Source organism: Psittacula echo (assembly GCF_963264785.1).
Source record: "Psittacula echo genome assembly, chromosome: Z".
Classification (NCBI taxonomy): Eukaryota; Metazoa; Chordata; class Aves; order Psittaciformes; family Psittacidae; genus Psittacula; species Psittacula echo.
In genome coordinates, this window is record NC_137742.1 from 25,548,994 (window position 1) to 25,576,492 (window position 27,499).

At 42.0% G+C, this 27,499-nt stretch overlaps 1 protein-coding gene across 1 annotated transcript; it reads left to right on the forward strand.

The window, feature by feature from the left end:
* Window positions 1-1,246: 1,246 nt before the first annotated feature.
* On the forward strand, window positions 1,247-26,951 carry SERINC5 (serine incorporator 5; the record flags this gene model as incomplete). Its single annotated transcript, XM_080638278.1, has 12 exons — window positions 1,247-1,399; window positions 5,235-5,402; window positions 12,214-12,392; window positions 12,692-12,774; window positions 14,462-14,555; window positions 16,147-16,358; window positions 17,231-17,326; window positions 20,082-20,208; window positions 21,916-21,982; window positions 25,389-25,428; window positions 26,094-26,241; window positions 26,552-26,951. 12 exons carry the CDS (start codon window positions 1,247-1,249, stop codon window positions 26,697-26,699), a joined length of 1,515 nt encoding a protein of 504 aa, XP_080494404.1. The 3' UTR covers window positions 26,700-26,951.
* Window positions 26,952-27,499: the final 548 nt, after the last annotated feature.

The following is a 27,499-nucleotide window of genomic DNA, read 5'->3' on the forward strand; positions in this document are numbered from 1 at the left end:
GAGGTCTACCCAGCTGGTCAGGCTGGGCAGTCAGATGTGAGGGAAGAGATGAAACGCTGTTGAGTCTTCCTTTCGTTAAAGTATGCACTCTTTTTTTTTCTCCAATGCTCTTCTTCCCTTTGATTGTTACCATTTCTGTTGAAGTCTCCCAAAAGGAAGAGTGCTTTGTTGTGATAACCTTGATACTTCCCTATGGTTTGTATAATTTAAAAATACCATAGGCTATTTTGGGCAGGGATCCTGAAACTCTTCACTTTGTTTTAATGGCTACACAAAATATTTTCTGGGACCTCTGAGACTTTCTTGGAAACATCTGTGGAAAATACCTTCTAAAAATGTCACTGTCTCTCTAAAAGTAGTAGTCAGGACATGTTCACTTCACTTCTCAGTCTTGTATGTAAGTAGTTGTGTGTGTGCTTAACATTACCATCACACCTCATTCCACTGATATATCAGATTGGATCACAGCTTGCAAAAATCAAGTCTTGTTGTGTGTGTGGTAGATGTTAAGTGTATGTTGGTGGAGTATTCATTGCAGGGAGCCAACAGCTTGTGCTCAGGTTGGTAGGCCTGCTTTTACCTTGTTTCGTTAACCTGCCTAACTCTTGTTAACCATAGGAACTGCCCAGGCTGGCATAGAATGAGAGCATGAAAATACATTCAGGCCAGCCTATGCTTGTAAAAGTGGTTTGCACAGTTAGGGCTGTTACACAATCTGCTTGCTTCTGCTCCTCACTGTGTGCATGTAGAAATCACTGTTCCTCTTCGTTGCTACTGCACTCAAATTGAATGGGGTGCTAGGAAAATGCCATTGAAACATCTGGTCAGAGAAGGGTCAAAGCACGTGGGACTGGTGTAGGCCATCCGCCTCTGCTCTTTCCTCCCGCCAGTTCACTGTGCCTTCACTTGAAGTGGTAAAATGGTTCCCACTGTTGTGCACTAAACCAGCAGCTGAGGAGCGCTGACACAGCATTTACACACCTTCTTTAGTTTATTTTAGCCAGTAGGTTGCTCTGTTCGGTCACCCCAAGCAGCAGAAACAACAGTCAGGGCTACCGAGGTGTGACGCCAGGACAGGAGTGAGCGAGTGGCCAGCAGAAGAGAAAGGCTGGGGGGAGCAGCGGCTGTGCAGCCAGCGTGGCCACCATTAGAAACGCCTGTGAAGCTGTGCTTTGACTCTTTTTCATCAGGAGCACTCCCCATACAGCCTTCCCCAGCTGCTGCTGTGGAACCAGACAGGTCAGCCATGGCCCCAGCAGTGCGCATCGAGGCGCAGTCTGCTTTCAGGTACACTAACCAGATTTTCAAGTTTTGGGATCTCAGGCAAGCTGGCAGTGCACCCTCCTTGAGACCTGAAAGGGTAGCACCGAGCACAGCAGGCGGCTGGTGTACGCAGTGGGTTAGTGCGAGCTGATCCAAAGTATTTGTAGGAAGCATAAATACTTGTGTAGTGCTTGTAATGATTGTCAGACTGTGGTGTTCACCTGGTGAGGGGATATGAAGCTGGGGCAGCTGTACTTGCTGCCTGGCTGCTGGGAGCCTTTGCATGAGAAAGATGAATCCAGAACCCACTGCAGCATGACAGACTCCTGCCAGAGCAGCCTGGCCTTCGGATGCCATTGCCCTGCGTTCTTGGGGATCCTGGCCTTGGAAGAAGCTCTGTAGATACAGACCAGGATCCCCAAAGGCTGGCTGAGGGCAGCTGTCACAGGCCTTGGGTTGTCTGTGTCTTGAAAACCGCTGATGAGTTCCTTCTGCATCCTTTGTGGGATCTTTAGTTTAATGATAGCTAAACTTGTAACAGATTTATGACATTACTTGCATTTTTCACAGCCGTCTTTTTTCACATGGGAAGGGTTTGTTACTGGCTTGCACTTCTGCACCAGTGGGTCCTGAGCCCCTGGGCAGACCCTCTCTACAGCTGAAAGGCAGAGGCAAGGTGAGATAGGCCATACCCATGGAAAAGCGGCTGTGTAGTTTAGCTGCATGTTGACTGCAACTTCTTAACAGAGAGCTTGATGTGTATGTGGGCTTTGAAGCCTGCCACCCGAAGACTTTGACACCTCTCAGGTCAGCGGGTTGTGGTTCTCTGGGACAGAGACTGTTCTGATTTATTTTTGGGTAACACTTATTTCATGGTGGCCCACTATGGAATGTGGTTAGTCATAACCAGAGTTTAAAAAAGAAAAGAAAAAAAAAAAGGAGTAAACCCCCAAACCACCCAATCTGGGACTGTGGCTGAATAACCTAACCAATTTTCTGTGGTTTCCATGGCTATTCAGAGTGCTGAAAGGAGTACTGAAAAAAAGATGAAGACACTGGTATTTTCACAAATATTGCCAATTTATATGGTGTGTGTTCAGTATTAGAAACTATCATTAAAATCTCCCTAAGTAATGTGAAGCAATGCTTAAATTGAGCTATATATTCTATGTAAGTATTTGTTCCTTTAAATAGCAGCTCCAGAGACCCAGGACTGGAATAGCAGACACTTTGCTGGATGCAAATGGGATTTCACTGGCAGAGCTCTCCAGTGCCTGGCTTAGGAAAATGTTACCCTTACAAATGCCAAAGCTGCATACCTTTTTAGTTCTGTACTGTAGTTTTTAATGTTATGGCAAGTGTGTCCAGCAATAGAAGTTTGCTGTGGGATCTTTGGATCTCTCTGGTACAGACTGAAAGAACCTTTAATCTTATTTTTTTAATTTTTTTTTAATTTTTTTCTCCCACAGTTCTGGAATGGATGGATTATACTTTTCTGGGACGCTTTTGTTTTGAAATGCTATTATTCCATTTGTTTGCTGAGTCAGTAACTTACCATAGCGCTCTTTTTTCTTGGAATTGTATTAATGCTGTAAAAGTTAACTTAATTTCACTACCTATAAAAAATGAAATTGCCACTCTGCCAGCACTGCCTTCTATTTTGAAAGTATACTTGCACTATGTGCTTATGCACGTAGTACTTTCAATTTCCAGCTTTGGTGCCAGCACGAGCCCATTCTGTTTATTCCCCACAGTTGGACCTTTGTGTGTTTTGGGGAGGATTTCTGCTTTGCAGCAGTTTCAGCAACTGTGTGCTTTGAGGCCCCCATCTCTGATGGTGTGAGATCCAGTGGTGAATGGAGGGAAGGGCGGTGTGGCAGCGGGCTTGGACTCTCTCTGTTTCATGTCTCCTGCAAACCCAAGATCTGTTGTTGAGCGAGGCAAGGGCTTCTGCCACCTGCTTTCTGCAGAGCTGAAGGGAAGAAACCTGATCTTGGGTGTTGTGGCAGATAGACATGGCAAGGAAATGATAAGCTGGGAGTCTTTTCAAGACACTTTTTCAAAATGATGTTTGATCAGCCGGGTTGGTTGTGAGACTCTGTGGTCTTACATCAGACATGTGTGTCTGCAAACAGGCACATGAAACCCCCTTTTCTGGGTTGGACAGTCATTGGTGCTGGAAGAGGAAATGTCGTGGGAGGAAAAAGGCACATACAAGCCGACAAAGTTTGTCTGGGTGACTCAAATGTGGCACTTGTGAATTTTGAATCCCTTGTCAAAGACTAAGAAAACCCATCCAGCTTGTACAGCTGCTTGCTAGACAGCAGGGGATCCTCTGATCCATGGTCCCTCTGAGGGATGAGGAAACACTGGGAAAACGCAACCTCAGTCTTTTCAAGTCCCTGGCACTGGCCACAGACCACCCCTGTGCTCCACACCAGCCACAGTGAGACCCTCAAAAATGGGAGTGCTGTGGGCTCAGGTCGCTCTGGGTTGGCAGCAGTGAGACCTGGAAGAGAGGTTCCCTGCTCCTGGCTGCCTCCTGATGTCCAAAAATGCCTCCTGTGATCACGGCTGCTGGGGTAAGCACATGAGCCATTTGAAGCTGCTGCCTATTGCAAGGACTGGCTTGGCCAAGAACAGTGCTGCCCTATGTATAAAAATAAGGCTTAGATTTTTATATATGACTTTTCTAAATGTAGAAGGCAGGGAAGGTGAATCCAGCTTCTTTGAAAGTTAATGATACTGTTAACAGTTAGGAAATAATAAGCAGCAAGGTAGAGCCCTTGCAGGATTTATCCAGTAACTTTTCCCTGTTGAATAAGGCAATTACATGCTTTTTGCTGTGCTTCCTGGTTTTTATCTTGGTGGACCCTCAGTTGCGGGTAAAAAAGAACTAAAATATACAAGGAATTCTGTCTCTGATGATGATTAAACACTGGGGACAGTAGCAGCTGAAGTGTGATTTGCTATTATTTTCCTTGCAGCTATGATTTTTTTCCCTTGCCATCCTGTATGTGGGATCACCATTTTCATCTTTGCAAAGGGTGTCTAAATAACTGTGAATTTGTCTTTCTTCTCTGGCTTTCTTCAGTACAGGATGATGCCATTGTATTTTGGGTCCTTCAAGCTCAGCTATCTTTGTTCGCAGCAAGCCCAGTACTTCCAGAGTCTTTCTCTGCTGCCCAAAATATTTAGAACTTTTAATGTAGCTTGTTGTTTGTTTGTTTGGGTTTGTTTGGCTTTCTTTGTAGCTGTTGTCTGTTTACAAAGCCTTCAGACCACTATCCCAGAGTGTTGCTGAAAGTTTTCCCAAGAGTTCCAGCAGTTTTCCTGTTCGCTTTGATTTGCTCAAAGTCTTTGGTAGCATAAAAAGTTCTGTATCAGAAATTACAGAAAAGAAAAAACCAGTTTTTTGTGTGTGCACCAGAAATGGGACCTAAAAAGGACAGTATGGTTCTGGTGAATTGAAATGGATCTGCACAGCTTGTTTTGAAACAGAGCCTCCAGCTTGTCTTAAAAAACAAATTGTTTTGTCTTTATGTTAGAAGTAAACAATCTGGGGGTCTGTGCCCCTCTTGTGCAGATTTGTTTTATCACTACAAAGGAGGGAGAGTGTATTGCAGGAAGCAGAGATTTACCATTGCAATGCCTGTTCTGCTGGGTGAAACATGTCAGGACCATGAGTTGCACAGTGATAGTAAAGAGCAGGATTAAAAAATCTGGATCAATTCCTCCTCATCCTCTTCACTCAGCTTTAGTGTGTGGGAAAACTAGAAACTGATGTGCTTCAACCTAGTGACTTCTGATAAACGAGGCAATCTGCTTCCACTTAAATGCTACTCAGCTGAGAGGAGAGGACTTAAGAAATTGTGTTTTACAGGAAGTCTCACAGATTTCCTGACTGACTTTTGCAACAGAAACCTAAAGGGGGTGATGGAATGACTTGTGTTTTTTGTCTTCCTTTCCAGTTGGCCTGCTGCTGTGGTATTGCTGCTTGTTCCTTGTGCTGCAAATGCTGCCCCAAGATCAAACAGTCAACCAGCACTCGCTTCATGTATGCGCTTTACTTCATGCTGGTGACTATCATCTGTTGTGTCATGATGTCAACAACAGTAGCTAACGAAATGAAAACACACGTAAGTAAGACAGACGAACCCACTGCTGCCCCGGGAGGAAATGGGTCTCCTTCCTGTCAATTCCTCATCTGCTGAGTGTGTTTCACAGCATGAAAAGTCAAGGAACACAGGACTAGCAGTCTTCCTCCTTCTTCATTGCTCTGCAGTGAACCCATCCCGGGTTTGCTGCACAGGTAGCGTCACTAAAGCCCGTTAGGGGACATGTTATAGTAGAACAAATCAATTCAGTCCAACATTGAGTTTGCCTCTGGCAACTTATTTAGTAGCAGAAGTAGCAAATTAGAAAACAGCTGTTCAAATGTTGCATTTATAATTTTAATTCTGTGTTCTTGGTGCTGTGTGACAGACTACTGCTATGCATAATGATGCAAATCCTTTACAAGGGGTTTTCTTCAGCGTGTGTTGAGTCATCCTGTTCACATGGGCTGTAACCACAGCAGATATTGCTCATCTCTAATTGTCTTTTTAATTAAAAAGCTTCTGAAGCATGAAAGAGCTGTGGCTTAAACTAGATTTTAAAACTCAGGTTTCTTTCAGAGTCTTAATATAACTTTCCTAAGCTCAATGCTCAGCAATCTGCTTGCACTCTTACACTGGACCTGAGGTACCTTGTCTTCGATTTGGTTTCTTCAGCTGCCCAAGCTGCTTTCAATAGCACAAGTCCTCCCTCTCATCCCCTACAAACTACAAGAAGAGAAGCTGGTTTTTTAAGTAGAGGGAACAATGGCTGGATTGCTTAACTCTTGAAGTTTCTCCACCAAACTCACCATTGGGCCTGCTTCGAGGCTGTGCATGCCCTGGGGGTTCAGAATGGTTCCCTCACTAAGAAGGTCACCTAGTTGTTTTGTGTTACTCTCCCAAGACCGAGTGCCAGTGGGTGCACAGTTAAGGCTGTTTCCTCATTTAACCAATTGCGGGTCAAGCTTACCTTCTGCACTCGACTTGCAGTTGTCTGTGAAACACTTAGCTCTGCATCGTTCTAGATCCAGAAGCTGGTGTTTGCACCCTATGCCTGCAACACGGATGAACCAGCAGGCTCATGATAGGGCTAGTTTGAGGGTTTCTGTGCTGTGCTGCCAGTGACCTTTCTTTCTTTCCATTGTACCCTCTTTGTATATTTTGTCCTGATTTTCTTTCCTTTACTAGCACTTTGCTTGAGTTATTCTACCACTACCTTCTTACTCCTGATTACCAGCAGTTGCTGACAGCCCTGTAAGAGTACCCAATACAGGCATGATGCTTGCCTGTGAGCTGTGACTGCTCAACATGTGCGTGCTGAATTTGCTTGCCAAGAATTACTTTGACTTACTGGATGCTTAGCTTGGCAAAAAAGTGAATAACCCAGGGAAATCAACTGTGTGGGAGGCAAATTCTGTGCTCATATCCAAATTTCATAAAGTCGTTTTCCATCAGTAGTGTGGTTTTAATGCAGCTTGTACCCCTAACAAAAAATATTCTCTCTTTATCCAACACAAAAGTGATTCAGGAAGCCTTCAACAACATCCTTTTCAGTAATGCCAAATTTCTTTTCCAGTTCATAGTCTTGAAAGCTCAGTGTGGGAAGAAATAGCACAAAGTAGCTGTTAGTGTGAAGTGGAAAGATAATCACCCTCTTAATTTAGAGCATTTGATGACTTTGAATGGTAAATGCACCATATGAAAGTAGGCTTTCTCTATCTGCTCTCTAATTTAATAATTATGTTCGGGGCTGTTGAAAATTCAAAGACTTCTGAAGCTAATTCAGCCCAGGTGTAATAGAGTGCACCTTGGAAATGTTTATTCAGACTAACCAGTCCTCAGTTTCCCAGTGATGAACTGTGTTTTGAAAGTGTTTTGAAAGTGCTGGGAACTTACTGATTCCTCTGCTTTTGACTAGATCATGGAGCACTCCTAAGTCCTGAAGCTGGACTGTAAGCAAACACTGTGCATGATGCTTCTAGGACCTCAACCCTCTTCCTTGACAGGAGACAGACTTCTAATTAATTTTAATCAGATGTTTTTAAATTGTTATGAAAATAAAAAATAAGATTTTAGTGCAGTCCTTTATGGAGCCATAATCTTGGCAGGGAACCATGTGTCTGCTTTACCAGTTTAGAGTTCAAAGACACTGATGTTACGTGAAAGGAATCTCCCCCTTGTCAGTGAGAGGGTTTTTTTGGTTGATTAGCTATAAATTCCCAAGTCTAAAGTAGTTCTAAAAGTATTTATTGTAGCACTTGGTCCTTTGGCATTATTTTGAGAGGAAGCAGCAGTGAACGTACATCTCTTAAGGACACCTTAAACAGACTTGTAAAAAAAGGTTTATATTTGTTTTGTTGTATTAATCTACTCCCATGGTCATGCATTCTGTCTGTTAAAACACATTTATGATAGTTTTCCAGACTCTGCAGCTGCCAGCCCGGAGCTGGGGACCTCTCTGTGCCATGCAACATGGCTGGAAAAGTGACTCCCTGTCACAGGGGTCTCAGCTTCCACATCCTCACCAAAGCTGGCAGGTAGATGAAACCGTGTGTCAGTGGGAGGACACGGTACCTGGTTATCCTTTCAAAACCTTAGTTCCTAGTCTAACCAGCAGGATTTTAAGGACATCATATTTTGTGATGAGCCTTAAGAATTGGACACTTGTCTTTTGTGGGAGGAGTTTTCTCCTGAGCTGTTCCTGCACCCATGGGACACCAAGAGAGCCCTAAAGGGTTAAATTCTGAAAAACGTCCAAAGAGACTAAGGCATGTGTGTTTGATTTCTGTGGAAGAAGTAAGAGGCACTGGAGGGGTAGGAAAGGAGTGGGTGGTTTTGACCATGAAACTATTTTGGATAGTGGTATGTAGAATAGATTTCAGAGGAGCAAGGTTTTGTATGAAGCCAAATGAGGTAGAGCATCAATCAAGACATGAGAGCCTCAGTAATGCGGACAGAAACACACAAAAGACCAATATTCAGTTACACAGAATGGTTTAGAGACTTGATTCTGTTCCAAAATGAAGCAAGGCAGCATCCAACTTGAAGTGCTTCTATGCATATATCCATATATAACTTTCCAGTAATTCTGTTGGATTTTTTTTGAAAAACAGATACAGCTTTACTCAAAAATGCTCTGTTGAAGCAAATCCTTGCATTTGACGGAATTCAAAAGGGTAATTGAGAGAAGAAAAGGAAGAGAATTGTTTTGGTCTTTTGAAGTAGTGTTTTGAGGTTTTTTTAATTAATTTTTTACTGTTAAACCTGTTGCAAAACTAGCATTTTACACTGAAAATATCCAGGTCCTACTTAAATAATGAAAGGAAAATTAAGAAAGATATTTTCCAGAAAACAAAATCCAGTAGCAACCAGTTCAGTTTTGAAAAGCATTTCAGTTCTAGATGGCTTTGTGTTCTGGCAGAGCATGGTTTCAGGCTTATTTCCCTAGCCAGGTTTGTATCTTGGACCTTAACTGTATTACAGTATGCTAAAATCCAAGTTTGCTACCAAAAATGGGGGTTTTAAGTGCAGATGCCCATTGCATGTTTCTGATGAGAATTTAGCCATAGGTCATAGAATCAGAATCAACCAGGTTGGAAAAGACTTTTAAGATCATCAAGATGGAAGATAACATGTGTTTTTGCCCTTGTCTCCCCACCTACACAGATTTTCTTTCATGCTTCCTCTGTTTCTATAACAAAGTTCATCTGCCACATTCTCCCTCTGTTGGATGAGGACATCCAGAAAAAAGCAGTCTCATTTTGGCTCTTCAGGCCCATTTCTACACACTTCTTCCTTCCCATTCCCCCTCCAATGCTATTTCGTGTTCTCCTGCATTCTCAAGCTTGGGTGCAGTCAGATCCAAGCTCAGAAGTGACCAAGCCTCAGCCTGGACATTGTGCTGCTGTGTTAGATTGATTCTTGCACTGCATTTATTTTGGGGATCAGTGGTTTGTGGTGAGGGGAAAGCAAGTTCAGGGCTGCCTGCCCCTGTTTCTGTAGATGTTGCTATCATCTCAAAGGGTTTCACTGCACTCGGGAAATTGCTGACATTGCTATGATAACATCATTGCTTGTGCAGCAATTGTGGCATTTACGTTATCTGAGCAGATACTGAGTTTCTGCAGCAAGAATGCTTTGTCCCCTACTCAGATGCCAAAAAATTTAGCTTATGTTGCTTTTAAAGGTTTAAGGTAAATATTTCACTATATCAAACTTGGCAAATAATTAATCCATGATTTAACAGCTGGCAAAACTGCCCAGCAAATGGAAAGCCTGGTAAATCACATGGGCTGGGCAGGCTGTTCAGCAGCTGAACGTATTTCAGAGACAGAGAACTTAAAAAAAAAAACAACAAAAAACCCATCCCAAAACCTAATCTTTTTTAACCTTCAGTGAAAAAGTCACTTATCAAAGCCTTGATAAATTGTTCCCAGCAGTAGATCATCCTCTCTCGAAAACATGCCCTTTTCATTGTATCAGCGCTTTTGTCCCCAGCATTGTGCTCATGCTTATCATCTGCCGGGGTCCCCTAGAGTTTTATTCTTGTTCTGTTCCTTCAGGTTCATGGGTCCCCAAAAAGGGTGTTCAATCCCACAGGACCGTTCTTGTAGCCATCACTTGCTCCTGCATAGTATTGTGCATACTACATGGCAGCTGAGGTCTTTGTTGCTTGTGTAGGCACAAACTGAGCTATTGTTCTTGTGAATCCATCCATTTTCTCTCAGCCAGATCTGTAAAGAAATTACTACTAAATGGAGAAAAGAACATATAGGGTCAAAACCCCATCTGTAGAAACCTACGCAATTAAAGAAGATGCCCATTTACAGTTATGCAAAGATCTGGTTTTAATTTAGTCAATTAATCAGGTGCCAGGGTGTCTTTGTTTTGTTCTGTAAGTCTCAAGCAAAATGCTGCTTGGTTCCAAGTACAGATGTTGCAGAAATCTGTCTTCTTGGTCATCTATATCAAGCAAATCCCCAATTTTCTCAGAAATATTGTTAGTTTGATACTATACATCTTTGTAATCTCTGCTGACTGATGTTTTTATAAGCAAAGAACTGGAAAGCATTAATTGATAGGCCAGTTGCTTTCCTTGGCATTGCTGTGGCCTCTTGGCTTGTCCTGGCTTCACTGTGGCATTGATAGGTCTCTTAATTATTCCAGTCAATCCATTTGCTTGTTTTGAATGCTGGCATGTTTGCCTAATCTGATTGTTTATAGCCTTTCAAGACCTGGGAAAAGCCTGCTGCTCCAGGCAATTTCTCAGCACCTCTCTAAGAACTCTTGGATGCAAGTTAGCCACAGCTCCTCATTTACTGTCCAGCTTCTCACACAGTGGCTGCTCACATCTGAGTTGCTCCTTAAAGAGCATCTCAGAGCAGTCCAGCTTGAATCCATTCTTGTAACACCACGCAGCTGCGCTGAGACCTGCTTTTCATCTCCTTGGCTGGTTCTAGCCCATCTAGGATCAGCTCAGTACTGTAGTTATGTTTGCTACCCTTTGCACAGCAATCTAACATGCTATGAGCTGCTAAAATACTTGCTGTTTTTGGGAAGCTGCAAGAGGATTGTTGAGCTCCTGACCGGTTTGGGTTGCTGGCATGTCAGGGGAAGTTGCATACCCTGCTGATAGAAGCAGGCTTACAGAGCCTAGTGGCTGAAAGCCTGCAGTTTACATGTTTACCCCTCGTTTCCTGCATCTCGGATGACTTTCTACCCAGCTGGGAACACTGCCTGATCACTTGCTCTTGGGTCCTTTTTGTTCTTTCCTGTCCTGGTTTTGTGTACCGACCTGCCTGCTGAGGGAAGCAGTGTCTGCTGTCTTTGCTAACTTCTTGGAAATGTTCAAGGACAGTGTTGCCCGCAGTCTTTGCATATTTTTCCTAAGCAAAATCTGGCCTGGCTGAATGCTTTCTGAAGTTTGGTTCCCAACTCCCTTGCCCAAGTTACTTATTTGTACATGTTGTGTCCTGGCAGACATGTCTTCTCTCTCCTCCAGTGACCTGTGTAGGTAGCAGCCGTCAGCTCCAGGGGGTTTGGTGTGTTGTTCGACTGGTCTCACCAGCCTCATCTGAGACCTGTGAACATACAGAGAGGCTTTTTCTTTGAAACCAACAGTGGTTTTCTAATTAAATGCCTGTGTTTCTGCACAGCTCAGTGGCTCCCTTGCTGAGAGGGGGGTGTCTGCATGGAGGCATCTCACAGGACTGGGTCCTGGCCACACAGACCTGATTTTTTGAGCACCCAGTGTCATGTCTGCCTGTGAGACTGAAGCCAAAAGGTGCAGCTGTTTGCTTTCCCCTCGTGGCAAGAGCAGGGCCTCAAAGGCAAATATTTAATGAGTCAACAGAAAAGTGGAATTTTCCTGCCTCTCTTAATTTAAAGCAAAATCAGGGCAGCTGGCACAATGCCCTTTCAGAGGCTGTGATGGAGAGGAGGGAGTTGCTGCCTCTGTGCCCCTTGGGTGTGCTTCAGTCTACATATCCATGGAGGGCAGCATGAGCCAAAACATCCTGCCTTGCAGCCCCTCCTTGATTACTGAAGCAAAACCAAAGTCTTCTGTTAAGCATGGGAAGGTGAGAGAGGGTCCCTAGGGTGAGGAGATGGGCAGTAAAGGAAAGAAAGATGGACTTGTACCCCCAAAGCATGTGGAGGGAGTTGAGACTGGAGGCTCTAGATGACTCCGGTCCTTTGTGCTTTACATTTACATTTAAATCCAGGCAGGGGGTTATCAAGAAAGGAATATGTTAAACGAAGCCAGCGAAAAGTCAGTGGTGAACAGATGTAGACATGCTTGGTTACAAGGAGCCCTGTGTCCTATCTAACAGCTTGTAACGTGTGTGCTTTTCAGATTCCCTTCTACAAGCAGATGTGCAAGAGTATTCAGGCGGGTGAGATGTGTGAGAAGCTGGTGGGATACTCTGCGGTGTACAAAGTCTGTTTTGGAATGGCCTGTTTCTTCTTTTTGTTCTTCTTATTCACCATCAAAATTAACAGCAGCAAAAGCTGCCGTGCATACATTCATAACGGGTGAGTATTTGTTTGACTGCTTCATTTCCACTTTACCAGTTTGTGCTGCCTGCTTTCCAGCTGGATGTACCACTAAGCAGAAAAACCCCAACCCAAACCAAAAGCTGATTTTACTGCTTTTGTCAGAAATAATGCGGTCAAGTGAGAACTAACTAAAGTGGCAGTCAGTCATCAAAGGGGGGTTTTCTTTTTTTCTGTCTCATGCTTTAAATAAAGATTTCTCATGATACTTGACTTGAAGACCTCTAATGCCTATTATAACCAAATGACTTTTTTTTCCCTCCTCTCCTCTTGTCTAGATTCTGGCTGATTAAACTTATACTTCTGGCAGCAATGTGCTCAGGAGCCTTCTTCATTCCTGATCAGGACACTTTCCTCAATGGTATGTCCTTGTTTTGCAGTGCTGCTTCATTCTGCACTACCTTATGGGTGGCTGTAAGGTCTAAAGGTCTTATCAACTTAAATATTACCATGTTTCTTCAAGCAAGTTTTGGGGAAACTGTATACAGAGTAAACAGTCTTCTCATGAAAATAGATGGTCTTTTCATGAGAAAAGAGCATGTAGTTTACACGCAGTAAAGAGCATGGTTTTTTCTGACCAGGAGCAGGCCAAATGGCTAGGTGCTGTCTTGCAGATTGTTTAAGACGCAGGGAGCTGTAATGGTGCACAAGAAATGATTCTCCCAAGAGCATAGAGCCACATGTTAGTTTGGCTTGTGCAGGTTGCTCTGCAGTAGCGCAGCAGCCAGATTCATGCTGTGTTATGGAGAGGTGCAGGTTCTTGAGGGAGCACAGTGTCTTTCCGGGTGCTGGTGTTTGGTGCTGGAAACCTGCAATATTGAGAAAGAATTTTGGATGTTGTTAGCTGTCAGGCTGGTGGTGTAAATGCATGAAGGTAAAATTAGACTTTTTGGGGTGCTCTGCTGAGGGTGCTGTGCCTTGAAGCATTTCTAGTTTTGGAAGGCATCCTTGGCACCAGACAGGCGTTGTTTGGTCCTGGCTCAGTTAGATGCCCCAGAAGTGAAGGTCTCCTTATCCCTGTTCCTCTCGCCCATGAAGTCACGGGATGCCTATATGTACTTGTCCTTAGTATCTAATCACTGTTTGGATTAGAAAGATGTACTTGTGTAATTACTTGTACTCATAAGCAAGCAAGACTTGTGAAAAGTCTTCAAGAAATGAAGCATCTGGGGAAAAGGGAAAGCAGAACTTTTTGTGTTGGTTAGGAATGCTGTTTCTCAAAGGGAAACCAGTCTAGCCCAAAGTGGAGATACAGCATAACAAGCTTTCTTCCCCAAATTACCTCCTGACTTCTCTCCCTGAAGCTGTAGTCTGCATATCCTGATAAACAGTCAGCCCCTGAATTTGAGTTTTATAGGTGTCATCTGAAATCAGCTGCTACAAGCTGTTTAAGCAACTAAACATTTAAATAGGTATCTACATTTCCTCAGAGACGTCTGATGTTGTACGTAAGAAATCTGTTGTCTGAAGTATCCAAACAGCTACCTAAATACAGTATATGTGGGTCAATGGTTAAGTAGTCAAACAATCCCTCTTAAAATGAGTCAGTGAATACCAACTGTTCCTGTCTCTTTGGGAGTGGCTCGGGACAGCATTTGTAAATAGATAACCTCCACCTTTGTTTTTCTGTGGTACTGGAATCTGCATGGGAAGAAATTGCCCTCTATAGTATTGTGTTCCAGTACCTTGCAATTTCAGGGTTTAGATTCCTGTGAAATACCTTCACGCTACCAGTCGTAAATAAAGGTTTCAGTATTTTCTGTCTGAATATAGTAACTCGTAGTCTCCACAAAAATTCTCTAGGTTATGGAAACTCAATAAGTGTCCTAACAGGCTTATTTTGAAAGTGGAGCACACTGCAAGCTGAATTCATGAAGGAGCTAATCTTCAGTTAGCTGAGTTGGCTTTCCAACTGAAATCTTCTGCTACATCTGTGGGCTTGAGATACTCAAACAGCATTCACGGCTTCACTGCATAAACAGTGATTCCATTTTATCTCAAGGGAAAGGTGACTGCAGTTTGACCTATTTTCTGCCTCTGCTTTGCAGCCTGGCGCTACGTAGGAGCAACAGGAGGTTTCCTTTTCATCGCCATTCAGCTCATCCTGCTCGTTGAGTTCACACACAAATGGAATAAAAATTGGTATGTGTTGGGCAAGTAGTTTTTTGCATAAAATTCTAGTGGACTCCTGAATATTACATTGCTCGTAACAAGGAATTTAAAAATAGCATGCAAGTAATTTTTGAAAGAAGACCCTTTCATTTCAATGTTTAGAGCTGTTCAAGCTTTGCTTCATCCACTTTTTCCTTCCCCAGATATTTCCTCTTTATTCACTTCTACTCTGCTGATCTATTCTTAAATGGAATTGCTTAGCTTCCAATAATCAGTAGCATGTTAGCATGCAAAAACCTTGAAGTTGTTTTATATTTTATATGAAAACATATCTCCTAAGAAACAGTGGTGCAAGAGGATAAAACTAGATTTGCAAAATGTAACAGTGAAACTGTATACAATGATGTAAACTGGTAAATCCTGCTTTTTTTGTTTCATTTTAATGAACATCCATTATTTTTTATTGTTTCTTGACATGAGAACTGCTACTTTCTCTTCAACTTTTTTCGTCTATATATGAAAGATTCCATTATCAACCCACTTATACCCCATTTTGGTATTGACTTCATTTCTGGTTCAGGCATATTTGCTATTACCTTCCTAGCTCTTAGCCTCTCATAAATTTAAAATATTTAAAATGTCCTCCCACATACATGCAAGAGCTCCAGCCTCCACCTCCATCCTTTCTGTTTCTCGTTTCTTCCTCTACAAACCTTTGCAGTCCTCTCTTGTTCCAGTTATCATACTGACTGCTAAGAAAGAATTTTAGCAAACCTTTGGCTTGTTAGATACCTGTTTTCGAGGAGGAAGAAGTGAGAACTCCTTATATCACACGGTTTTATTACGGCTAATTCCTGTAGCTGCTTTTCTTTTCTAGCAGCAGCATTTAACTTTAGCACTCCCTCCATTAGATGCTCTTCTAAAAATCAGTCATGTTTGCACAAAACAGAAAAACAATAAGAAAAAAAAAAAAAAACAACCAACCACCTTCCGTGCACCAAAAATCCCTTTGTGCCAAAACAACATTTGTAGTTACTATTCCTAAAAAACTGGTGATCTTCGCAAGGGGAGTCTGGAAGGTGAAGAGAAGAATACAAGGTGAACAGCGCTTTAGCTGAGGGAGCTTGACGAGATAGACTCAAATGGAGATGAGGAGGCTTTTTGAAGAAAGGGTGGTAAAACTGTCAAGGCAGTGCAAGGAGCAGAAGAGAGGCTGTGCCAAACAACATGCCTTTGCTGTCCTTACTTGAAGAGCACTGCTTGCTAGCTAAACCTGCGATAGTCTGAGTTCCTACTGAGGAAATCCTTGAAGTATTGAGCTGAGATGCGCTGATGGGCTGATCCCAGAGATTGGAAGGTCTAGGAGTCATGCTGGGCTATAATTACAGAAACAGCTGGCCATGATAATACAGAAGATAAACACTAATACTAAGGAATGTTTATGTCTGTTTCATGGGAGGAACCTTACAAGGGCCTTGTTGATGTAGTGACCTACACATTTCAGGAAAGTAAGCACTGTCTTTTGTGTTAGAGGATATGAACAATTCAGCTATTTAACATTTAATTCTTTTAGAGAAGGGAAGACAAAGATAAGGTACTGTCTCTCTCTGTCTCTCCACAGGACTGCAGGTGCAAAGCACAAGCAGATGTGGAATGGTTTGCTTGCTCTGGTCACTCTCACATTGTACTCCATTGCTGTGACAGCCCTGGTCCTCATGGCTCTTTTCTACACGCACTCAGAGGGCTGCATGTACAACAAAGTCCTGATTGGTGTTCACGGTGGCCTGTGCCTCTTTGTGTCACTGGTGGCCATATTGCCCTGTGTCCAGAATCGTGAGTCCGCTGATCTGTTTTTCCTCTTGGATCTCTGGTGCTGCCACAGGTGTGTGCCTGGGGGCATGAGCTGTGTCCAGGCAGAAAGTCTCAAGATAGTTCAGAGCTGATGCTGCTCTTGCCCCTGTCCTTTATCTACACCATGAAGTGCTGAGTTGCCGGTCATCAGCTCAACTGCTAAAACTAGGAAGGTGTGAGACATTTTGGGTGTGCCATCAAGCAGTCATAGTGTGAAGAAAGCTCTGTGCTGGTAAAGTGCTGTGGAGCTTACACAACTTGGCAGTGATAGTAGTTGAGTAATAGCTGACAAACTCATCCACCGTTTACTTTTGACTGCTTGCGGTTTACCATCTGTAAATTTTGGGCCTGGAAGAGTGGACAAGAGTATTTTATGCTTCAGTATATGAAGCATATATGTGCACTGTTATTATCTTGCATATATTGGACTTGGAAATAGTAATTTGAGTTATTCCAACATATTTTCCAATATTCCAAAATTTACAGGCAAATAAAACTGTCATGTCAGCATATCAATAGCTTTTGGAAAGCTGGTGCTTTTGGTGAGAATAGAGGGGTGATTCACTACTTAGAGGGAATCTTTAATGCCTTTCTAAAACAGCCATCAGAACTAAAAGACACTCTTTTCTCTTTACATGCCACTGGAAGTGTATCTAAACTGACTTAAAAACATATGAACGGCTCTAAACCATGAAAGATACAATTCTTTTCATAAAACATGAAAGATACACTTCTGAAGGATACTGGTGTGCTGTTCTTTAAAGGATATGAATTTCTTTTTCAGCTAAATTAAATTCAGTTAAATTCAGTTAAATTGTCTGCAAAAATAACTTGTTTTCCTCTTTCTTGTAAAGGCCAGCCCCATTCTGGTTTGCTGCAGTCAGGAGTTATCAGCTGCTACGTCATGTACCTCACTTTCTCTGCACTGTCCAGCAAGCCACCAGAAACTAGTAAGTTATGTAATGCTCTATGTAAATTCTTTTAGACATGTATTAAAAGCTAGAATTTAGCAAACATGAATTAAAAAATTTAGGGATATTGGAGTGCTGGCTTTGGCCTGTTCTGGCCTATACAGAAGAAATTGCAAACACTAGAAATAAATCTGGCAGCAGAGAAACCATGCAATTGTCACTCTCCATGTACCTGTTTCCTACCATCAAATTTCCTAGAGTCTTGTAGCCTATTCCTTGTGTGGCAAGTGCATGTTCTCATACAATATATAATGTGTTTGGTCACATCATGGGAAATGAGTTGGAACAAATGGCTGCTGGAGGAAGCTGTGTGATCAGTTCCATCAAAAATTTTACGAGGTTCCCAGCACTTTGTAAGTGCTGGCCATCACAGTTGATACTAAAATCACTTCTAGAATTGTTATGCTAGATAGCTTTAGCTGTGGACTCCTTACGGAACAAAAACTTGACTACCACTCGTCTTCCATTTTGAAAGGAGACATTCTGAGAAAGGACTTGGAGTTACGTTGCAGTCATTTCAGATGATGTTTTTCTTCAGCACAGTCTCTGTATTTCACTTGACTTGTCTTCTAACCATTGGCAATGCAAACCAGGAGAAGGGAACTCCCTGGAGTTTTAAGTTCTTTATGATACAAAAAAACAACAAGACATTACAAACACAAGTCAAACTTTCCTTTTCCCAGTTAACCATCACATTCACCTGTTTGGACAGGGAGCATTATTTTCACTTGAAGAAGACTTTTCTGGTTCGAATTAGTAATGCTAATTTGAGCCCTTCTGTATTATTGTTCAACTTGAGTAGTTGAAATAGTAACTAGAAGAAAACAAGTCTGTTGGCAGGAAGTTTTTATAGACACCTCTTAAGAAGAAAGGGGAGAGATGGGGGAAAGAATCTCAAACTTGTGTAGGCACTGGCACACACAAAAATGTCTTCTGGAGCTAAGATGGACAGACAGTATTTAGGTGGAAGATTTATTTAAGGAGCTTAAGCAGTGTTTTTGAATGAATATAAAAGTTAATTTAGAAGGCATCTGAATTACTCTCAAGACTTGACACAATGTTAAAAAAAAAAGAAGAGGAAGAAAGTGACGTGTGGTATTAAATCATTGGCCTTGTGTTATTTTGTGCTTGTGACAGACAAAGCCTTCAGCAGTTAAATGAATGCTATGGTTCTTTTTGTATGTACTGCAAGTGTGGTTACTGTATTGGTCAGAGTACACATCAAGCACACTCTCTCCGACCTCCTAAATCAGTTGCTCCTCCTTCTCAAGTCAGAGAACCCTCATGGTTGTCATCCTCTCTGAGATGTTCCTTTCTTCCCTGTCTGTGTGATAAGGACTCTCATGCTGGCCTTTGCAGCTTTTACAGTGGCATGTGCTGGACAATGTGGGTGGTGCTGGCACTTACTAAGGTGTCCCAAGGCTTGTTACTCAGATTTGCCATGAATTTATCTAATGTTGATTCATTCCTCAAGGAGGGACTTTCAAATTGGCCTTCTTGCCATTCAGCCACTTTGTAAACCAGGCCTGAAGTAAATGAAAGCCACAGGTACTTATTTACAACAGCCAAAAAGCAGAGTTGCAAATGTCTTAAGAAGGAATTGGCAAACAAAAGGTAATGTCTACTGAACCTGTGATTATCACAATGTGCCTTAATTTTTTGGTGGCAGAGTTAGCTAAAAGGCCTGCTAAACAGTGGATCTGCATTGCTGCAGAGGTGTCCCTGATGGGCAGGTAGGGGATTCTGCATATCTCTGGCCCCAATGTTCCATCTTGCCTTCCAAGGCTTGTTGTCCCTTCTTTTGCTCCCACCTCCATGCTGTCCCTGCTGTGTGCTGATAAAGCTGTTTGTGCAGCTCCGGGGGGCCATGCAAAGTCCTCCCCCAGAAGGTCAGGATACTGGCTTTGGGTTTATTTTTAACGGGGGTACAGCCTTTACTGCATTTTGCCCTCTGCTCTTACAAATAGTTGTGCTATCCCAGTGAGGGTGCAGTGTGGCTGCTGGAGGAAAGAGGAGATATGAACACAGTTTGCGTGAAACAGCACCAGCTCCAAAAGCTCTTGATTTGAAGTAAGGTGCAGATGTAATCTCCTGCTTTGTGGTGATGCTCGTCTTGCCTCTGCCTAGCCTTGACTCCAGACACCAAAAAGCCAGATGCATCTTAAAACAAGGAGTTAATTTCATTTCAGGGACCTAGGAGTAGTGTTTGTTTAGATGTTCAGATGAAATCTTGCCTGTAAGCAATGCATCTCCTTTTCTTTGGGCCTCTGTATATGCGTCTGAGAACAGGGCAACTACACACCATGTTCTTTCACTGAGTATGAATTTCACAGTTGTTCTCAAGGCACCTCTGCTGCCAAAGAAATTTATGGTCTTGAGACTCTACTACCTTGGTCTTACAGGTTGTCCTGGATGAAATGTTGGTAAAATTCCAACTTCCTGTTTCACAGTTCACCAGTCTTTTTTCTTGTTTGTCTGCTCTCATCAAACAAGAAATTTAAGTACACTACTTAGCTGCATTTTTGTTTTGCCTGAAACACAGAATATGCCAGGTCAGATTTATGTAATTTTTTCTGTATGATCTTTTTAGAAGATAGATAGAAACAACTGAAATATACCAGTGTCTGAATTAATAAAGATACGTTGCTGAATACCTTCAGTCTGATGACTACTTTGAAATGCAGTGAAATGAGCTTTGCTAACTGTACTTTTTTGTTTGTTTTCTTTTGTGAAGTCCTGGATGAAAACAATCGGAACATCACAATCTGTGTACCTGAATTTAGTCAACACCTGCACAGAGATGAGAACCTGGTTACTGGCCTGGGTACTACCATTTTGTTTGGCTGCATTTTGTATTCTTGGTAAGTCTGGGGTTTTGCACTTACCTCACTGTAAATGCAATGTCATGGTCTAACTAGAGAAGGTATATAGCATGTCTCATGCAGACAAAGTAGCAGGGAGAAATAGAACTGAGCTGGAAGGTTCATATTCTCCCCAGTTTCAGAATGATTAGATGTTTTAGCCAAAAATGTTCAACAAGATAGTACAACTTTTGAAATAAATACACTTCATTAAAACCAAATAGAGCATTTTACATCTAGAGGCGGAGGGGAAGAAGTTTCCAGCTGTCCAGGATGTCAAAACAGTCTCAGGGTGGTTTGATTCTGAATTTACTCTTTCTGCAAGAAAAATTCTATGCAGTTATGACCATCTGAAAAAGGTACCTGAAATTTCTGTAGCCTCCTGGCAGAGGCTAAGACTGTTCCTTGAGGGTCTTTCGAACTAACAAAACTATGTGGGAGGGTTTAGGGCTTCCTTTGTGCAAGTGGTGAGTACAGTATTGCCATCAGGATTTGCCAGTGATCTCCTTATCCAGAAAAATCTGTTTGTGCCCGTACACTTGTGATGCTTACCTTGTATCATTGCAGTTCACATCAATAAATTCAGTCATGCTTCAGGATGGGGAGGTGAGGAGTTGCTTTTTTTGAAAGATGATGTACTGTCACCTGTATTGCCTGTTTTGGCTGTGCAGGTTAGCAGGAGACAGCACTGCCTGTCTGCTGCAGATTTTTGAGCAGGTTCTGCTTCTCAATCAGTCCACTTCAAAATTCACATACTGAAACTCCTTTGTAATTTTGAAGTGAAAACCAGAATTTCTGAAAAAGGTAGCACAGCTACTCTTAATGCTGTCAAATATGCATGTGTTCAGTTTAATTCTGACATGAAATATATGGATATCTTGTGTTTAGTTTGCATTAGAATAGTATTTTCAGTTCCTCAGGATGGTGTTTCAGGACTGCAGACAACTTTCACATAGCCTGCAGGGGAACTGCACCAGGTAGCTGCGTAGATAAGAAGGCCTTCAAGGGGAAGGTTTTGAAGTATTGCTTACTAAGGCGTAGTGTGTGCAGCAAAGCATTAAGACATGTCTCGCTGTGGGTAAAGGAAGATTTGCATTACACGTTCTGAAGGGGGAAGACTGGGCAAGAAATGTTTATTCTCAGAAGAAACTAGAAAGGATTGGACTCAATGATCTTAAAGGTCTTTTCCAACCTAATTGATGATATGATTCCCTCCAGACAACTATAGTCATGCAAGAAAGTGATTTCTGACCACTGGTACGCTGTTGGTAATTTACTTTTGAAATCAAACTGCTGCCAGTGACCTGTTCCTTAGCCAGCAAGGCCTTTACAGAAATGCTGAGCCAAAGTGATGGCTGTAAAGTTAACATAAAAGCATTGGTTGTGCACAGCCGGGGAGATCTCTTCTGAATTGCAAATTGGAGCGTTTAGCTCTTTGCTGCTGTATGATTGTGATGAATTCACCACCTTTCCGGAGTGTCCTACTTTTAAACTCAGGATTCAGCCTGAGTTGGCCAGTGACTGGCTGTGGCTGGGGAATACTCAAGCAGAACAAGCTTTTCACATGCTTAGTGCTTGATGTTATATCCAGGCAAATGCTTAGCTTAGGCATGGAAGTAACTATTTATGCTTGCTGTGGTTTTGCAAAATCACACTTAGGCTTATACTTGTGCCGAGGGTTTTGACATTATCTTCTTTTGCTCCTAGTTTGACCTCAACAACACGTGCAAGCTCAGAAGCACTGAGGGGCATATATGGAACACCCGAAAGAGAAGTGAGTTCTTGCTTCCTTCCACAGGATTTCTGTGCAGGCTTCCTCATGTGCTTTTCTTGCTGTTGTTTTCATGGCTAAGTAACCTGTAATTAGGTGAAAACAAAAGCTTGTTCATAGCATGCAGGTTCTGGTTGCTAAACCAGACCAGACCAGACTATACCTGGAGTCCATACCAGAATACTTGCCCACATTGGCCAATCTGCAGGTCTTGCTGGTCCCATGGAGATGCCTTTATGTACTCAAATAATCTGCTGCTCTTGTAGTTTATTTAACATCCTGCACACTTCCTGTAAATCTTCCTGTGTCCCACACAAACTCATGTCCTCTCATTTAAAGGAAAAGTCTGCTAGGAAGCTATCAGAAGAAGAAGTGGTGGTGTTCCTGAACGTTTTCAGTACTTATTGCCTTTGTTCTCATAGCAACTGAGTCATCCCAAGATCATATCTCTTATTTTTATTTCCACACATAAGTACTTCCTCTCTTTTTGCCTATGATTTCATCTTGGATTATGTTTCTTGCCCCTGTTTCAGCAGGACCGGTTTCTTCATTACACCTGCCTATTTCTTTGGCCACCTTATCCTGGAAACACCCAGGATACACTGGGAAATGAGTGGTGTTTTGCTGTGTAACAGTTACCCCTTAATTAGGCTTGCTAGTGTCGCTCTTCAAATGTGTGTGTGTGTTTGGAGGATGAATCTGTAGCTCTCTTGCTGTTGCTGTTACTGACATCTGCAGTTTTAACTTCTGCTTTTAACCTTCCTGCGGCAGGAGCTGCAATGGGGCTGGGGTGGCTGACACAGCAGGCCCTGGATGTGCTCCTCTCCCCGGAAGGTACAGCTCACAGCCCTGGTGCTCGCCGACAGCATTACTTCCAGACCGTTTGGTTTTAAAGAGGGGAACAGGAGCCGCCAAACATAAACATAAAGAAATGACTGGTGAAGAGCAACTAATTGCACTCTGATTGCCTTCTCTGTTGCAAAGGGCTTTTGTCTTCTGGCCAGGAGCCTGAATGTGGCTCTGCAGTTGCTTTTGGTGTAGGAAGGTCTGTCGGCCTCTGTGCTCAAGACAAACAAGCATTACAAGGGGCTAGCAGTATGCGTGTCGGCATTATTAATTTCCTCACTCTGTGTGTGCAGGGACTTAATTGCAACTGATTAAGAGGTTGCAATTAAGTCACATTGCTTTGGCATGTGAGTGCAGCCCAAGGGTTGCTCAGGCTGGCGCTGTAGGTAAGGCTTGGCACAGCAGCAGAAAGATATGCAGAGTAAGGGTTTTATTGAAAATCAGCCAGTCTCAGAAAAGAATAAGCTTTTCGGCTTTTTATGAGTTTATGAACCCAGTGAGTACATTTGATCACGGATATGCAGGGTAAAAACTGCCATTTGATGCTCCCATTGGCAATTTACCTTAAAGGCTTACTATCTGATTATTGTGTTACTGTGAAAGTCAGTCAAAGACCTCTCTAAGACTCAATTTGGAGTTTTAGAAAGCAGGCATCCTTTATTGCAGCACTGGACACACGGGGGATTGCTCAACCTAACGTGCGTGCATGACAGTTTAACTATGAGGTTTTTGTTAGGATAAAACATACATATGCATTACTTTTCCAATAAACCATTAGCATATTCATAATTTTCTTATAACTCATTATAGTAATGTAAGTGTTCTGTACATATGTGCGCACAGTCTCTTAGGTGGTCGTCCGGGATCCTCTGGTGGTCTTTGATAGTCTTCCTCACTGTGTCCATTAGATGAACTCCATTCTTGCACATGCCCTGTTGTCCGTTACTATGTTTCTCAAAACTTGCTGATTCCCACATTTTGGTCTACTTTTGTTGCTGTTTCAAGGATATAGTGTCCCATGGCTTCCTTTTATCTTGTCCAGGCGCAATAGCTTACTTACTGTTTATTAGGGTGGTTAGAATTCTCCAAGGTAGGTATCAGTTGAGCATTTTACGAAAACTTGCAAGTGGCCTGTGCCGACCAGGGAGAGAGGCTAGATCACAAAGTATAGAATTACAAGGGTAAATATTTATTCAGGCACATGCGGTGTCCCACACAAATTGGGGCACCCCAACTGGTTTTACACAGGGTTCTCATACCGTACCCTTCAAGCATTCAGGAGCAGCACTGTTTGATTAATCACTGACACCCACACCACCGGGTGTGGTGGGTTTTACCTAGTCACAGTAAAACTTGGCAAAACAACTTTGTTTCTGCAGTGTTCTTGCCACTTGTCTATTGATCCAGACATCCCTGGAGTCAGTCTTGCAATAGTTACTTATCTAGGATGCTTGGGAGAGTTTCAAAGATATGTTAGAGGGGCTAGGATGCTCTTGTTTGTCCAGGGGTATCTTTCATGTTTCGTGGACAGCTGTAACCTTCCAAGAAGCAAAGTCCTTTCCAGGGCTGGGCAGTCCTGAGGTTTATTTTACCGAAGCATGAACAATACCAATGCCTCCAGTAAAACTCCACTACCTCATTACATTGCAGTGTATGCTGTGAACTAATATAAGTAAACGAGGTTAAGACACTTTCATATTATAAATCCCAATTGATATAATAGTTAGGGAAGGGAATTTTCCCAACAGAGTTCATTGTCTTCACCAGAGCACAACCAAAGTAAAACCCAGAGTAGGATTTTATCAGGATAAATAATGTGGGTGATACACTATAGAAGGTGCTGACTTGCACTGTGGTCTGATGCAGAAAATGCACTTATATTTATTGGGTGGTCAGCACCCTTTTCCCATTTATATTACCACTTAGAAGTGGTAATTACCACAAGAAGTGTAAGTTTAAGCTTTCCTTTTTTTATCAATTAAAAACCCCCTTAATTTATATAAAGGAGTAAAGCCAGATTTCTGATTTTACTTATTCTGCTTGTACTCATTCTGGCTCCTTTCCAGCAAAATCTTGCAAAGATAAGTACATTTCTGACTTACTTACACTTGTATAGTTGTGATTTCCAACCCATGTGGCAAGGTTTTGAAAGTCACCATTTCATTTCAGTAGAGAAATTTTTTATTTAAAAAGCACTTCAATGCAAGTCTGAAGAGGTAAGTACCCTCTGAACTAGAAATGTGCAACTGCTGTACTATAGCTGTTCCACCATTTTGTCATAAGTATTTGCACTTGTGTTTGACCGTGGGTTATATAAAATGGATGGAGTAGTCCTTAAAGAATAGTTAATTTGCTCAAAATCTTGCTGAATAGGTTTTTCCAAAGCTTAGAAACTGTTACGAACTACTTGCAAATCCTAATTAGAGTTTTGTCCTGGCTGGAAATACAAACTAGACTTGTCTACATTAGGCTCTGTAACCTAGACGTAACAGGCCTTCCTTTACCGACTCTCCTGCCTCTTTACTGTAGCACAACTCTTACCCTTCCTTTGTCTGTTCCACAGGTAGCTCGTTGCTGCTTCTGCTGTATTCCTGATGGAGATGGTAATTACATTTTCACCTCACAATTTACCTCACTCACGGTTTTCAGACCAAAGCCAAGAGAGTAAGGACACAGCTCTCAGATGGAGACCTGCTTGTGCTGTTGCATATTAAACTGAAGCAGCTGAAGTGCTCAAAGTTAGGCTAGGGAAGGAAGCAGGAGATGTAACAATACCATTTTAAAACAGCAGGCTAGTTAATAATTTCTTAAAGGACATTTCGTTACTGCAATATACAAAGAGTAATCTTTGCTCTTTGCATGCTTCTGGATGTGATTGCCTGCTAGATTTTTGGCTCAGCAACTCTGCATAGACTGCAGTTCAGGAGTGAATGGGGAAGTACGTGCCCTGTTTACAGACTTGACACAATGAGGGTTATCAGCTTGAACTTGCCAGAAGAGTATTGTGCAGGTAGAGCACTTTAAAGGCCCAAATGCTAAAAAACTAGCTTGTGGGCCAGAAAGCTGATGGGAGGTGGTTTTCAGTGGCAGTCCAGTTTCTTTTACTAAAGGCTTAGGTCCACGCCCTGAAAGCTAGGAGAGTGTTGCTCTGTATTCATTCTTTCCTAAACCACAACATGGGTGTTTTTCTGTGTTCTTGGTGAAGCCAGCTGTTGCTTTCGTTTCTCATCAAATTTGAAAAATCTCCCTTTTTCCTGTCTCTTAACAGCCAATGCTGAAGAGCACATTGAAAAAAGGGGAGGTCAGTCTGTGATTTATGATGAGAAGGAAGGCACAGTGTACAGTTATGCCTACTTCCACTTTGTTTTCTTCTTGGCTTCGCTCTACGTGATGATGACAGTAACTCACTGGTTCCAGTAAGTATATTTCTATAAATCTGAGAATTAATTAATTAATTAATGGTCCTCTGCACTGAGACGGGAGATGTGAACGGAACTTCTGCCATTAGTGTGTCTTCTCTCCTTAAATAAGAAGCTGGAAGAGACATTCCAAGTCTTTCCTGGGTGACTCCTGTGCAAGGTATTGCTCTACAAAGGGCTCCTCTCCCCTGTTTTGTGTCTGGGTTAACCTAGTTGAAGTCTGTGAGCCATTTGAAGACACAGATACAGCAGTCTGAGATATGGATAGTGAGTTTATTGCTTTTATTTTTTTTTTTTCCTTTCACAGTTACGAAAGTGCTCAGATTGAAAAGTTCTTCACCGGAACCTGGTCCATCTTCTGGATTAAGATGGCCTCATGTTGGGTTTGTGTCTGCCTGTACCTGTGTACTCTCATTGCTCCACTCTGTTGCCCAACCAGAGAGTTCTCAGTGTAAACACTCGGAAAGTCTTTCTGGGTTTTTATATTTTTATTTTTCTTTTTTTTTCACCCACTGTTACAAATAAAATACAAGTAATTTTGTAATGAGGAATTACACCTATTTTCCCACTTATCATAAGGTACCAGTTAGTAAGTTTTTAGTCTACTAAAGACATGATTGAAGACTTTTTTTTACCTTTTTTAATTTTCATGAACAAGCATTACCTAAAAGATTACAAATCTCTTCCAAATCTTTGTGACGCTGATGTGTGGAGTGTAGGAAACACCATTGTTGCATAAACTGAAGTAAGAAAATGCTTTTCAAATAACTGACAATCTTTCTCTGGCTTCATTGGCAAGAAAAAAAAAAAATCATGGTGCAGATATATCTTCTTCTTTCCTGTGAATGTTGGATATCTTCTAGCAAATATACATTCCTTTCCATACTCTTCTATTAACTGTGTCCTTTACAGTTTGCAGTGATGATTTGGATTGCTGTTCTGTACAGCATATAATCCTTGAAAGTATTATCCAGATAATTTTTTCCAGAAACATAACTAAATACTTCTTTAGAAATAGAGAATATGTAAGAATTTGATTGCCAAAGCATCTACTAAAAATTCTTTATCTAAATATTAAATATATTAAGTTATTGTCTACCTAGATTGAGAAAGGAATGTACCAATGATAATAGAGTATTTATTCTGTTATAACTTTTAAAGGCACCTGAATATTTTATGCAATTCAGATCTGGTCCAGTGTTAACAGAAGGGGATTTCTTACAAAAATTCTTAAACTCTGAATTTTGTCCAACTT